The sequence below is a fragment of the Eublepharis macularius genome, chromosome 2 (assembly GCF_028583425.1).
Source record: "Eublepharis macularius isolate TG4126 chromosome 2, MPM_Emac_v1.0, whole genome shotgun sequence".
NCBI lineage: Eukaryota > Metazoa > Chordata > Lepidosauria > Squamata > Eublepharidae > Eublepharis > Eublepharis macularius.
The window spans coordinates 139,277,554-139,293,151 of NC_072791.1; the positions used below are offsets into that span (position 1 = coordinate 139,277,554).

A 15,598-nucleotide genomic window follows, 5' to 3' on the forward strand; every position below is an offset into this window, starting at 1 on the left:
GTCTCAAAAAATTAAAGTGCGTATCACAGGCCATAAGAGATCTACAATACTGCCTTCTGAAAAACTATCATCTACACCTAAACATCTCAATTGTCCCTTCTACTGAGGAAGTCCTCATATTTGATCTCATCTGGTCTCTGACCATCAAGGAAATGGGGTGGCGCTACGAGCAAGTGAAGATTTGCGAAAACCATAAGCTAGCACTCTATCTCTGCAATCTTTCTGAATAAAGAGGTGATATGGAGATGAAGGATTGCAAAGGTGGCCCAATAATATTTAAATGAAATATAAATTTGAAGTTCAAACCTATTCATCCTACTGTCATAAGCCCAATCTTAGTTTATACTTGTTGCCCCACTAGCTGTATTCTATGTAACTACATGTGAACTTCCTCTTGTGGAAGAGATTGTACTACAATATTTTTTGCATGTTATAGTCTGCAGTGAACACAAAGAAGAGGGAAGGAAGCCATGTGACACAAGGGCTGCACTCTTCACTTTCAAATGTTATATCTCTTTGTTACTAGAGTTGCCAGGTCCCCCCGTCCTCCCAGCAGGAGGCGGGGGACCCGGCACCTACCTTATCTGGTGTTTCTTGTGCATGTGCAAAGCTCATGCACACTCCTGGGCCTGTGTGATGATGTCACTTTTGGGAAGTGACGTCATTGTGTTGGCCGCAGCTGCCCCAGGAGTGCTCCCGCACTCTGTGGGGGCCCAAATCAGGCTGGATTCAGACCGATTCGTCCTGGATCAGGCCGCTGCGAAGTGCAGGAGCGCTCCCGCACTCCATAGCAGACCGATCTAGGTCGATTCGGATCCAAATCGGCCCAGATTGGGCCCGGATTGGCCTGGAACAGGCCACTTCAGCATGCGGGAGTGCTCCCATGCACCACAGCGACCTGTTCCAGGCTGATTCAGGCCCAAGTGTGCCCCTGGGAGGCCCATGCCTCCCCCGCCAGTCGGGTAAGCAGAGGCAGGGGGAGGGTAGGAGTGGGGGATCCCCCGCCCCCAGCGGGGGACTGGCAACCCTATTTGTTACACTATTAAAGTATGACAGACAGAGAACAAGTAGGGGACCTGCAAGGACTTGCAAGAGGCATCACATTTTCCTTTCATCACTATTTTCACTTTCTCTTCCCTGAAAGCCCCCACAGCTTTCCCCCCTTTTCTACTTCCTTTTCTCTTTCCCATCCCCCAGCCAAGCTACTTTTATCTGTCTCCCTGTCTTCAGCTTTCCTTCCTCCCAATAACCCTACCCAGGAAAATTCTGGCCTAGTTACACAGTGGCTGCTGCCAGTCCATGACCCAGTTGCACCTTAGAGAAACCATAAGGACATGTGAAGGAGGCACCACACATTCCTTTGTACCGCTGCCCACATTATTTCCTTTTCCCTTGCTCTAGCAGTCCCTTTACCTACTCTCCTTTCCCTGCTTCCTTCTTTTCTTCCCATCCATTTACCAACTAACCTTTTATCTGCCTCCATCTTCAGCTATATTTACTTTATTTATTCCTTGTCTCTGTTCACAATTGGGACCCAAAGCAGCTTACATCATTCTCCTATCTTCCACATTATTCTCACAAAACCCTGTGAGGTGGTTTACACTGAAAGAGACAGACTGACCTAAGGTCATCCAGTGGCCTTCCACAGCAGAGTGGGGATTTGAACCTGAGTCACCCAGATCCTAGCCTGAAACTCTGTTATGCCAAACTAGCTTCTGTGAGGTAGCTTCTGTTGAACAGTAGAAATCAGCCAGGCCTGGGTGAGTCATGTAAGTCACACCAGTAGCATGTTGTCTGGTAGTTGCTACCAGGCTTAGCCCCAATAAGTCCTTCCTAAAGAGCCAAAACAGGTCTGGAAAGGGAATAGTCCTCTCCCCTGCCTTTAATGACAGAAACTGCGGTTTGAGGGCTGGCAGTACTGTGTAGTTGCTTACCAATGGCCAGTGGGGGTATTCATTTCTTAAAGCTATGTATAGTTGCTGCTTCTATTATTTTGGATTTAGCCATCTACCAAGACCCATTTTTTGTTCTGTTGTACTTTTTATCTGGGATCTGTTGGCCTCATTCTCTGGATTTATGTATCCACAGATGGGACCATGTTGAGAATTAGCGATATTGATGCTGGAAACTAGTGGAAATTAGCGGGGTGTGTGTGTACTCATTAAAGGAATTCTTACAGCTGGTTCACCCATAGGTTACCCTCATTTGTAATCTCAGTTTATATTTGTTACCTAATAAAGTTGCCATATATTCCTTGTTGGACGGAAGTATTCCTTATTTCTAACACCAGAAGCTCCATATATTTCTATTATTATTTATTGTCAAGATTTGTTCACTCAAACAACAGCTAGCCTCATTCTGCTTTTCCCACAACCAGATAAATACTTTGGACATAACTGTGTCTGTTATCAACATGAATGATAATCCTCCTGTGTTTAAGGAAGCTAACATCACTGTTAATGTTGATGAGGTAAGCAGTATTATTCATATGTCACCCTAATAAAAGAGAATAGGGTCATAATTATAATCTGGTGGGACTTTAATCGTGGTAGGAAAATAACTTGTATCTGCAATAATGAAAATAGGCATTGTAGTGCACTCCTAAGCAGTTATACTCTTCTACACACATTGACTTCAATGCTTGGAAGGGTATAACTCTGCTCTGGATTGCTCCAAGGGGCTATCAAATGTCTTTTGGGCCCATTTTATAGCACCCCCTTTTAGAGTAGCCCCTGTGTCTTTGGGAACATCCTCACATCTTAAAAAAAAATAACTACAGCATGATGCAGGACTTCACTGTAGACCATAATTCAGCTTTTCATGCCTCCATGGAGGAAAAAAGAAAGTATACTTTTTATATCATAATTATGAGTGATTTTACTATACTGAAATCTAAATTAAATTTATTATCCATCCTTGCTAGCATATTTGCACATTTCTCTACCTTAGTTCCTTTGAGACAGGTGACATATAGCTAAATTTATTAAGAACATATGGCAGAAAAATAACGTTCCTTTGTTTTTCAGGATATCAAAGTGAACACAATTGTTGTGCCCCAGGCGAATGTAACTGCTACTGATGCTGACACTGACACTGTATTTTACAACCTTACAGGAAATCCACTGGTTAGTATCCCGTTTAATTTAGCCCTTTGGGCAGGGGATATAGAAATACAAATAAATCAACTGCTAAGTCAAATGAAAGGAGGTAGTAAAAAGTTTTTCACATGAATTGGCATCTTCATGTTGTTACTACCTTTTCCATTGATCACTTATTTGTGCGATAAGATGGTAGAATTCAGGCAGTCCATTCTGTCTTTCTTCCTCCAAACAGGTGATGGTTGTCTTTCAAAGAGGACAGTGCCACCATACATTTGGAGAAGAGAGATCCTCATGCACCGCAGTGTGCGCAGAATGCTGTGGGGCTCCTCCTGCCCTTTGGCCGCTGCTTGCCCCTCCATCTCAAATTCTCCTAGCAGTAGATCAAGATGGGTATTCTGTCTGTAGCAATAGAAAAGAACAAGAGTCCAGTAGCATCTATAAGACTAATGAAATTTGTGGTAGGATATGAGCTTTCGTGAGTAACAGCTCTGAAGCTGTGCCTGTGACTCACAAAAGCTCGTACCCTACCACAAATTTTCTTAGTCTTATAGGTGCTACTGGTCTCTTGTTCTTTTCTTCTCCTAGCAGTAGAGGGCCTGCTAGGCTTCAGTGAGAAGAGGGAAGAGTTTGCAACATCAGGATGATCCCCCCCCCCCACCGACCTGTACTCCTCACTGCTCGGAGCAAGATCAGCTGCAAAATTTGTGGCCTATTTCTGGGCCCTCTTTTAATAACCACTGGGAAGCAATACCCTATTGGCCATCCCACCCATGTGACCTGGAAGAATGGGAGACTGGAGGAAAGCTCATAGTTCTGCCTGTCCCCGTCCTTCTGGCATTATGTCATATGCCTTTTTCCACCATCTATCTTCAAGGCTGCTTCTTAATTCAAAGGCCAGCTCTGCTTTCACCATCATGAATGAAAACTTCTCTGTCAAAAGAAAAAAGGTTGAAACTGCACCAATCAGTTCATGCTGAGGTGTAAGACTCTTGCTGTAAGAGACAATTCAGTTTTGTTAGCAGGCCAGCACCACAGAAATCTCAATAACTCATTTGTGAAGATAAAACAGTAAATAATGTGCTTTAAGTTAACAGAAATTCCATTTTATTTACTTATAACTTTCTCCAAAGCGGCTTACTCTCTCCTTCATTTTAGACCCTATATGTCTGATCTAGGTTGCTACTCCCTCTTTCTTCTTGGTTTCCAGGAAGCAACTGACTATTTTAATATACAAGGAGTTAATAACCCAGGCATATACTTGCGGAAGGCCCTGGACTATGAAAAAATGAACTTCATGCAGTTGACTTTATATGCCATGGTGAGTAAGTGAACCATGTTTATTTAAGGCCTACTGCATCTATGTGTTTCATCATTCCCCAGAATAATCCCCAGTGTGTTTTCAGAATTTATGTGGAGATAGGCAGTATTGATGACTGTCAGACCCAGAGATACATGAATTCCAATATACACCTGAGGTTCCTATTACTGCAAAAGCTTGCCCATTCCTTCAATGCAGAGACCTGATCTGCCTGTCAAAGGAATGTGGAAGTACATCCTGCATTGAAGTGAATAGGGAAGGTTGCTGGTGAATGGTTATGTACATACAACAGAAGGGACACAAGATACTTAATCAGGGGCATTGTTGTCAAATTATCGACACAAGTCAATGTAGCAGATGAATTTTGATTAGCGGATGAAGCTCTATCCTGCTCATTTTGGCAAATATACTGGTAGGGGTTGTTCTAGTGTTGCAATTATATCCTATTACATATTTTTCCATATGGTCATGTTCTAGTTTTCTTTGTTCTTTTTTTATATATATAGGATGGGCGTGCTGGTGCATTAGGTGTTCACACAGCCACAGCAACAATAACCATACATATCCTGCAGGCTGACCTCAGACCTCCCTGGTTTCAGCCATGCATTTTCATTGCAGACAGCAAAGTGTGTATCAGTCGTGGCTACACTGGCAGGGTCAACATCTCTGAGATTATGGTATGTATCCAGGATTCCTAGGCTGTGTCCACTACACCAGAGTGCCTCACTTAATTTTGGTTGGTTTCTGTTCTCTGTAGTTTGCCCTTTCTTTTTCCTAAACGTTCCTGTGCGGCTCATTGGCCATTTACAGTTCTTAGTTTCCAGAGGAGAATACGACTTCTTGTGAATAAGCGCTTCTGTTTGCCGTGTCAAGTCCAGAATGAAACAGAGGATGTCAGCTGGAAAGAGCTATGGACTGCAAAGACTATTCCTCCAAAAAGGGTGGGAAGGGTGGGAACCATTATGCAAAATGGATCTTTTCCTCTTTTAGTCCAACCAAATATCCTGCACTTGAGGCTCTTACAATATATTCCAATGCTCTGCATTTTTTAGGATGAGCAGAAGAGAAGCTTGAGGAGGGCAATTTTGAGCTGAAAATGACTTGAAGAGGAAAAGGTTAAGCCCAACCACACATTTTCCACTCAGATGCAGCCTGCCAGCTTAGGGTTTTAAAAAACAGAGGGGAAAATCATGGCACTCCACTTAATCTACAGTATGAATCTTAATTCAGAAAGAGCATGATCAGATACATGAGTGTTTCCCCTCTACTTCATGACAAGCTGTACTTTTCTACATTAAACTGCAGTGTCTCTTAAACTGTGACGTTCTGCTCCACTGTGGATCAGCTGGCACTTCCACATACCAAAAGCCTCCATATACGGCTTTGGTCCCTCATATCTGTGGAAACACCTCTTTTCCTATGCTCCACTACGGTAGATTTGTTCATCCGAACAGGGCCTTCTGTAAGTGCCACTCTGCAAATGGGCAAAATCAACAGCTGCCCATACATACCCACTCTCTGCAGCAGCCCCCACCTTATGGAACAGTCTGCCAGAAGATGTCAGGAAAGCTTCCACTCTCCTTGCTTTCCACAAACTGCAAAACTGCATTATTCAGGAGGGCTTTCTTACACAGGTAATAGGGCTACGCTGTAAGGAAATGGTTCAGAGAGATGCTTTGGTACAAGTACAGGTATACCAGTGTTTCCAAGCCTGTGGGTTGGGACCCAAAAATGGGTTGCAAAGCCTCTGAAAGTGGGTCGCAGGTCAGCCCTCCCTCATGGCCGCTCCTGCACTTTACATCCTTCTCTTTCTCTCTTCTTTCTTGCCAGTTCTCACATTCTCCCCTCCCCCTCCTGCTTTGCAACAATAACAAGGGGAGAAAGCTGTCTGGCAACTAGTGACTTTATGGAAGTAGTTGGAAGAAGGGGTGGAAGCTGCATAGTTAGGTGGGAGCTGTTTGATATGCTATGGAAAAACCACAGGAAGAGAAAGAGGTGTGTGCAAAACAGCTGTTGAGTAGCATCTACACTTCTATGCATGGTGATTCTTACCAGGGCTTTTTTTCTGGGGAAAGAGGTGGTGGAACTCAGTGGGTTGCCCTCAGAGAAAATGGTCACATGGCTGGTGGCCCCGCCCCCTGATCTCCAGACGGAGGAGAGTTTAGATTGCCCTCTGCACCGCTGAGCGGCCCGGAGGGCAAGCTAAACTGCCCTCTGTCTGGAGATCAGGGGGCGGGGCCACCAGCCATGTGACCTTTTTCAAGAGGTTCCGGAACTCCGTTCCCCTGCGTTCCCCCTGAAAAAAAGCCCTGATTCTTATCCAGTGATAAAAGAACAATGTCTGTTTTCTAAGTGTAGATGGAAACTAGGTCCTTTTAAGATGATTTACTGGCATTGGTATTTCTGTCTGGTAAAGAAAAGAACATATGATGTCATGTGTAATGAATTCATCCAATTTTGCCATCTCAGTAAGCAAACAATTGTTGGTATATTATATACACTTGAGGTTAAGGTAGTTCACCTAGGGTGCCAAAAATACCTTGGGCCAGCCCTGGGTGGATAACCATTAAAAGTATATTTGGACTTGTGGGTCACACCATACTAAAAAGGTTAGGAACCACTGGACTATACTACTGTGGACTGTCTGTTGCTGTAAGTATGGTCCTAATGGATAGTTCCACACTGTTTAATGTCATATCAATCTGCTTATGTTTTGTTTCAGCATTGTTTTTCTGCTTTGTGTCAGATGTCTGCTTGTTTTTCAGCTGTGTTGGATTTTTGTTTTAAAATTTCTGCTATCTTTACCCCATTGTCTAGTTTATTGAATGTCTCAGCCATTGATCATATTGACACACACTATGTAATCTGTCTTGAATTTCACTGAGAAAGGGTAGTATAAATAATTTAAAATAAATAAAATTTAAAAAGATAAGAGTCAGAGTCAGGAAAAAAAGATGCATTGGATGAAGACAGGTGCAAGAGAGGCCAACAGGAGGACAGAAGGAAATTTGAGAGACTAGGAGACAAGGCCCACACCTCTTAGCTCCTTGAACTGATAGCTTGAGCAATTCACTGTTTAAAAGCCCCCTCATTATTGAGATAATGTTTAGCATCAGGCCAGCAGGGACTAGAGGCCCAACTGACAGTTTCATTGCTAGCAAGTGTCTCTTTTGCCTATTCGATATGCTTCTTCCAAATGGAGATCAGGAAGGGGCTGTGGCTCAGTAGAAGAGCAACTACACTGTATGCAGAAAGTCCCAGGTTCAAGCCCCAGCATCTCTGGTTGAAAGGACCAAGTAGTAGATGATGCAAAAGACCTGAGAGTCTGCATGGCCACTTCTAATCTGAGTAGACAATATTGATTTTAATAGACCAATAGTATGGTTCAGTATAGGGCAACTTCACATGTTCACATTCTACATATCTCACAAATTGAGCCCTATGTTAGTGTGAGCGTATATGGTATGGTGTCTTTATGGGCTTATTCACCATGAGAAGAACCTGCAACTTTGTACGTTAAGTATATGAACCGCACTGAGGTCTACAGTGACATATGGCATTTCAGGTTCAGCCCATCATGGCAACCTTGTTTCCTATGAGAAAAGCAGGGATAGATGGGGTAAGAGACAGGGAAGCCACTAGAAGAAGAGGAGGTCACATGGAGCATCTACAGGGTCTTGGCCTTCAAGGATGAATTCAGGCACTTAATCATCATTCAGTTGCATGCTCATCCTCTGCATCCTCATTTTACAAGCCTGGGTCAATATAAAAGATGTGAATGTAACCCAAGGCGGCAACCCTAAGCACACTTTCCTGGAAGTAACTCCTGTTGAATAAAATGAAACTTTCTTCTGAGTAAACTTGATTAGGATTGCTCTTTAGATGAGCTGGTGCCTTGATCAGGAAATAAATGAAAATGGTGTGCTGTGTTGTTGCAGACTGGACCTTTGATTCTGAAGCCAGGACCTCTCTATGCTGTAGATGGGGACGTAAGTTTGAATGAAAAAACAGAGTATCGCATAGTTGATGGTAAGTAAAAACTTTCCCGCTCAGAAATAATTTTTCAGGCTACTGACATTTTCAAGTTTCTTATCAATGTAATCAAGTCACAGAGTTTTAATTTTTAAAATGCTTCAACTATATTTCCATAGGAGCAATCCTAAACAGAAGTACTCAGAAGTAAGTTCCATTTTATTAATCAGGCTTACTCCAAGAAAGCGCCCTTATAACAGCATATATACCCTAAATCGAGAATTGCATCGTAGTTTCAGTTGTAATTTTTTGTCTATTCAAACTGATCCAAATTTTCCAAATACAATACAGGTAAAGGTAGTAGGTTTCTCTCTCTCTTGCACATTCATGTACACTCACACACAGACACATACACACTCATACAGAGGGATGCTGATCCTAATGACAAAGTTTGGTTTATTTTCCCATAGTTTCTTTCTTTCTTTTTAGTCATACTAACTTAATTAGCCATTACCCAAACCAACCATGTTATCAAACACTATTGCTCAGGACTAAAAATATATATGAACCATATCAAAACATGTTATGAACCCTGATTTTCAAGTACTTTAGGGTTGAGCCATCTGTGATGCAGGGCAATTCATGACTGAACCTTGCAACTTTGCTTTTTATTTTAAAGCGGCTGCAGGACTCTGGCAGTGGTGCTGTGTGTATGAGAGAGAAATGTACATTCCCCCATGCCTCTTTCCAAATTTAAATAATCCACCACCAAATAGTGTTAAGGGGGGGTAGGATTTGAAAGAGACTTCAAATTCTTAAGAGGGAAAGAAACAGAATTCTGGGAGAAACTTAGTAAAGAGAAAGTAAGAGAATTCCTTGTAACCCCCAAACTGCTGTCACTTCTCTGTGGACTTTTTAATATAAATGAAAGGCTCACCTTCTATGAAACAGCTATTACTGGATGTAAGACATACTTATGCCCTTGGTTTTGACTGGTAGATGTAACAATATTCCATTTCCTGATGTCTAGTGCTCAAGAAATCTTAGCATATGTGTGTATCAAATTTCAGTTTCTATCAGTTGTGGAAGTACCATACCCATTTTGAAATTTTTGTCAGACAATGTGTTCCAAGACTACTTGCAGCACAGTTTAGCACAGTGTGTGCTTTATACTTTCAAATCTGTTCTCTCAGATGCGCCATGAAGTAGCTTAAGCTGAAAGATAACGTTTCACCCAGAGTTACCCCATGAGCTGATATTTAAATAGGGATTTGGACTGGATTTCGGAGTCAATGTCAACCAACCTTGAACTCAGGAGATCTTGTCTCACAGCCTGGGACTCCTTCCTGCTGAGCTATCTGTAGCTCAAAGCTTATGCTCTCTTCTAGGCCATGTCCCCTTAGTGCCCCACCCACAAGTGCTGTGGTTGATTACTGCTGACCTTGCACTCTCCCTGGATTATCTCCTTGTTGCTCCTGCTCCTTCAGCTTCCCCCCACATCTCCCTAATCCTGCTCCACATTTCCTTTAGCTCAGGATAGATCTCCCAGTATGATGCTTGATTTACCTCTGAAGTGTCAGTCCTTGGCTACAACTGGCCCTGAAGTTTTGGCTCCCCATTGGGGCCTGAAATTGCCTGTTCCTCATTACTGGCACTTGGGCCCCTCAGGTCTAAAGTCCAGTAGTATGACCACTGCATATCACAGTGCAATACCTCCATACCACTCAAACACTAAGTAAACACTTTTTCATTTTCCTTAGGAAATGACAATGACACATTCTCAATAAACAAAGATACTGGGAACATAACAATGAACAAGCCTGTAAATACCCTAAGAACATTTGTGTTGTACGTCATGGTAAGTCTTTTGATAATTGCAAGCTCCAGTGGCTCAACTCCAGTCTGGAATATATGTTTGCACAGGAGGAAGGTGGTGCAAAATGTCTGGGGAAATGTATACAGGAACTTGGAGCGAATCCTGCCTAAACTTGCTGAAATGGCTGAGAATTAGGACATTTGTCAAGTTTGTTGCCTTGTGCCAGTATGCTGTGCAACTATATAAATGAAAGGACATGTAGATTAAGATCACATCCTGTCTCTGTATCTCTGCTCGTGTTATTACGACAACCATCAACTGCCATAAGTCAAATAATTGAAATGGCTACCTATAGTCCTTCCCAGCCAGCTGACTCCAAATCCTTCCTTGGGGGAAGATCTGCCAGCTCAAATGGGCTCTAACAAGCTGTTTCGAGGGACGGACTGGAACCATTCCCAAAAACAAGGGGAACCCAGTCCAAGGATACTCTGAAGAATATTCCAACAGTCTAGCCAAAGTAACAATATAATGCCTTATTTATAAAGTGCAGGTGCTCAAAGTGCAAAATAGATTATACAACTATAGCTATAGACTACTTTCTGCCACTAGGGTAAACACCTCTGAGAATAAGCTGTTAAATTCAACCAATGCTCCAATCTGTGGTACATATACCAATTAACTACAAAAATATAAAGTAAGTTCATAGAATATAGTCCCTTTCATCGATGAAATCCTTTTGTTTATATCCTTTAGCAGGCAAATAACCGTCGTGAAGGACCAAGTTTCATTCAATAGGAAGCAGTGATCTGGACGAGTTGGCAACGGGTGCGCTAGCAACTAAAACATCCTGTTTCGCAAAGCTTCTTCACAAGCCATATTCAAATTGTTCTGGAACAGTACCAGAAATATAACCAAAGTGTTTAAATAATTTATTATGTATGGATTTGCGATTTGAATATGGCTTGTGAAGAAGCTTTGCGAAACGGGATGTTTTAGTTGCTAGTGCACCCGTTGCCAACTCTTCCAGATCACTGCTTCCTATTGAATGAAACTTGGTCCTTCACGACGGTTATTTGCCTGCTAAAGGAAATAAGCAAAAGGATTACATTGATGAAAAGGACTATAGTCTATGAACTTACTTTATATTTTTGTACTTAATTGGTATATGTACCACAGATTGGAGCACTGGTTGAATTTAACAGCTTATTCTCAGAGGTGTTTACCCTAGTGGCAGAAAGTAATCTATAGCTATAATTGTATAATCTATTTTGCACTTTGAACATCTGCACATTATAAATAAGATATTATATTGTTACTTTGGCTAGATTGTTGGAATATTCTTCAAAGTTTCCTTGGACTGGGTTCCCCTTGTTTTCGGTACGTTTATTGGAGATTTCCCTTCTTGGTTTTTGGTTGGAACCATTCTCAGACAACACATCTACTCCCAAGAAACTGAATGGTGTCTGATCAAGAAGTACCTCTCTGTTTAGGAACTTGCTTTCCTGCAACAAATATTGGAAGTGAAATTCCACCAGGAAGTTGTGTAAAAGATAGCAGTTTTTCCAGGGACATATCTCTAGAAAATAGCTAGTGTAAATACAACCTACTGCTGTACAAAACGTAGTCCAAATAATTTATGCTTACTTATTTATTTACTTTACTTACAGCTTGCCTTTCTTGCTGAAACTAAAGGCGAATTACACAATATAGAACAATGTAATCTGATAGCATGAAACATCCAAGGAACAATGCAATAGAACTAGAATTACATTTTTTTTAAAAAACGCAAAAAACTTATTAGAAATAGCCTTTCTTAAGCAATGCAAAAATAGAATTACAGAAATGGAAGACAATGCCATAAGAGCAAGATAATACATACAATAAACAATGGAGTAGAGTACAATCCTGTTTCCTTTGTAAAAGCGCCTTCCTGAACCATTCCATCAGGGCTTTTTTTCTGAGAAAAGAGGTGGTGGAACTCAGTGGGTTGCCCTCGGAGAAAATGGTCACATGGCTGGTAGCCCCACCCCCTGATCTCCAGACAGAGGGGAGTTTAGATTGCCCTCCGTGCCACCGAGCGGCGCAGAGGGCAATCTAAACTCCCCTCTGTCTGGAGATCAGGGGGCAGGGCTACCAGCCATGTGACCATTTTCAAGAGGTTCCGGAACTCTGTTCCCCCACGTTCCTGCTGGAAAAAAAGCCCTGCATTCCATTATACTACAGACATATTTCCATTATGAAAATGCCCTGCTGAACATTTTTGTTCTATTCATTCTGTGGAATAATGGAAGTATGGGAGCCTTTCTGACCTTCTCAGGCAGGCCATTCTACAAGGTGTGAACCACGACAGAGAATGCAGATGTATGGACAATTGTCCATCTTACTCATTTGCAGGATGGCACTTTCAGAAGGCTTTGCTCAGATGAATGAAGCTGTTAGGGTGGAACACAACAGGAGAGGCAATCCTGCGGAAGTCCATGAAGGGTTTTTTATATGATAGCAGGTACTTTGAATTGAACCTGGTAACTGAGAGGTAACCAATGGAATAGCTGCAGAATGGGTGTAATATGGGTGTAATATGCATACTCTGCCTAGCTTCTGAAAGGAATTGAGCTGTGAAATTCTATACCAACTGAAGTTTCCAAGCTGCATTCAAGGTCAGATTCATGTAGAGTATATTGTGATTGTCTAGTCTCAAGGTCACTGTGGCATGGATCCAGGTGCTGGATCAACCAAGTATTAAAGGGTATTAAAGGCTAAAGCACCCTACAAGGTTACAGTTCAGAGAAGAGCAAAATACTCTAATTTCAATTCTTAAGCACCTACTAAAAAGAATCTCAGCACTTTCTTTCCACAAAGAAGAATGACTGTATTTGCGTGTCTCACTATTTTTTTCCTTCAGGCTTCCCAAGTCAATAATTCATTGAGATTTTCCCAAACTACAGTGGAAATCCAGGTTGTGCGCAGAAATGACCACAAGCCCAACTTTGAGAAGGCTGCTTACTTAGGAACAGTGTCTGTGAACCTACCTATTTCCAGCCTGGTCATGGATGCAGGAATATCTTCAAGACCCTTACAGATCTTTGCTGCTGATGAAGACTTTCCTGATGTAAGGAATAAAAGAGATGTCAAATATAACAAGGATAGAGACATTATTAAGAATTATTATGAATGGAGAATTACCCTTTTTAGAGGGTTGGAGTGCTCTCTGGATCCCTTCCAATTGACCTAATTATAAGTTTGTATCTGTACTTATACAAATCTGCAAATCCTTATCGGAGACAGACATGGAATGAACGGAGCCAGCACAGATTTTGGACACTGAATGATCCACAGCTTTATTAAATACAAAAAGGATCTGGCAGCAACTAATAATACAACTTAATTACAATGTGAATACCCTAAACAGGATGTAGAGGAGTCAGGCTCCCTCCATGTAAGCATCCAAAAACATCTGGATAAATGGCTCTTTATTGCCAATTACTAATATATGTTTGAAGACAGATCCTTTCTCCCTAGCTACAAAGTCTTTGGGTCACGGATCATGGCAGCCACCAACGGTGCCCTGTCCCAGTTTCTGCAGCCACATTAGCACTGAGATCCTGGTCTGAGGAACATTCCCTTTACTCTTAAATTGCCTCATGGTGGTCACCGTAATTACCTTTTTTAACCAAACCATTTAACCTGTACTGCAACCTCCAGCTGAACTAACATCACTGACTGAGTAGAGTCTTAACAATTTTCTACTCTGACCTGCAGAGCAAAGAAGGTGAAATAAAAACCCTAAATCAAAGCTAATCAAATTCAAGAGGTTTAAAAATCCTTGGTTGCAAAAGATAACCAGGTTCAGCCTGCCCTACCACATGGAGGGAGGGTAGGTGTTACAACTGAAGGTGGGCCAAAACACCTTTATAGCTGCCTCCAGCCCCCTTCTACTTGGCCCATTGGACCACATAAGAGCTTTTTCCTCTGTGGACTGCCCACTACCCACCACTCCCAGCCCCTGTGGAGAAGGGCAGAAGCAAGATATACATCTAACCTGAACGCTCTGTGGTGCATCTGCCCCTCATCTGCTTGAATTGTGCAAAGGCATATAGATCTATCACTCTGTTGCAAGAGAAATCCAGAGAGAATACTTCCTTTAATACATCTTTAACCCTTTTCTATCAAAAATGTTTCCATGGATTATCATAAATTTTTCTTTTTAGAAAAATTAGTTTTAAAATGTTGTCATTTGGAATTGCCAGATGAAGGGAAAGACTGGTGTGGAACATTAATGGCCATTCCAGAATGAGGTTTGAAAGAGACGGACAAACACCCTGCAACTAAATTACATTATTGATGGAAGGATGAGGACAGACTGATACAGTCCCAGTCACAACTGGGATCCCAAACACGGGTCCAAGTGAAATGGTGAGGAGCTCCACACACGGAACTCTCCGCATTTCAGCTGGTTTATCAAGTCAAAAGGAAATGTTTTGAAAGTGTTGGCAATAATGGACAGGTCATACCAGCAGTCAAGCCCATACCCAGGACATTGGTACAGCATGACAAGAGTGTGGAGAGAACAGTAGAGCTGACTTTTGAAGCTCGTTCACTTGGTTAATGCCTAATGCAGATTTATGTTCACCATTTTCAGAAAGTCAATCCTGATATCTCATACCAAATCCAAAACAGCACAGATTTCACAGTTAGCCAAGATGGATTCCTCCTTACTACTGTGGTTCTGAACTCAGCCGCCACCATAACATTTTTGGTAAGTCAATAGTCTCCAAATTATGATTGCTATATTAATTCTACTGATTGCTATATTAAAAGGTTATGATTGCTGTATTAGTTCTGCTGTAATGCCTGGTGCTACAAGGCACATTGTCATTATCATCTCCCGTTGTCAATCATAGTCATCATGGATAATTTAAAGCAGATAATAGATAATAGGTGGGGGAAATCACATGGGGCTATTAACATTATGATCAGGATCACAGCCAAATAAAAATGCCAACAGCAATGTACATTGTACCTAGATTTTAATGGAAGAAGTACTATATAGGTTAGTTTCTGTAATCATGATCATGAGATGAAAATACTGCATTGACATCAGTTACTGTTGGACTACTGGTGGAGTGGAGCTTTGCCCTACGATACTGAACATTAGTATGGCTTTGTGTGTGTTTTTATATGTATAAAAAAGAGTTTTCCAAACTACTATTTATGGAAGAGCAGTCAAGCTCTGTCATCCTGTTACAGAATACAAGTGAGGGACCTGTCAGATATTCTCAGGGGAAGGTGAATCCTTATGGTAGCAGTGCCTGGCTCCTACCCCATTTGATCTCTTACTTGCTGCTCTTCTTCCTTCATTCCACTTGCCTACCTGCCCATTCCTCCTTCTCT

The 15,598-nt window shown here is 41.9% G+C and overlaps 1 protein-coding gene across 1 annotated transcript in view; it reads left to right on the top strand.

Annotated features, from left to right (window-relative positions):
• The window catches only part of CDHR5 (cadherin related family member 5), a 48,554-nt gene that overhangs the window by 12,737 nt on the left and 20,219 nt on the right, over positions 1 to 15,598 (top strand). The window contains exons 4-11 of the mRNA XM_054972234.1: positions 2,378 to 2,470; positions 3,027 to 3,125; positions 4,309 to 4,419; positions 4,926 to 5,096; positions 8,358 to 8,448; positions 10,152 to 10,249; positions 13,110 to 13,316; positions 14,847 to 14,963. Of these exons, the coding sequence (XP_054828209.1) occupies positions 2,378 to 2,470; positions 3,027 to 3,125; positions 4,309 to 4,419; positions 4,926 to 5,096; positions 8,358 to 8,448; positions 10,152 to 10,249; positions 13,110 to 13,316; positions 14,847 to 14,963 (987 nt within the window). The remainder of the gene's footprint in view (positions 1 to 2,377; positions 2,471 to 3,026; positions 3,126 to 4,308; positions 4,420 to 4,925; positions 5,097 to 8,357; positions 8,449 to 10,151; positions 10,250 to 13,109; positions 13,317 to 14,846; positions 14,964 to 15,598) is intronic.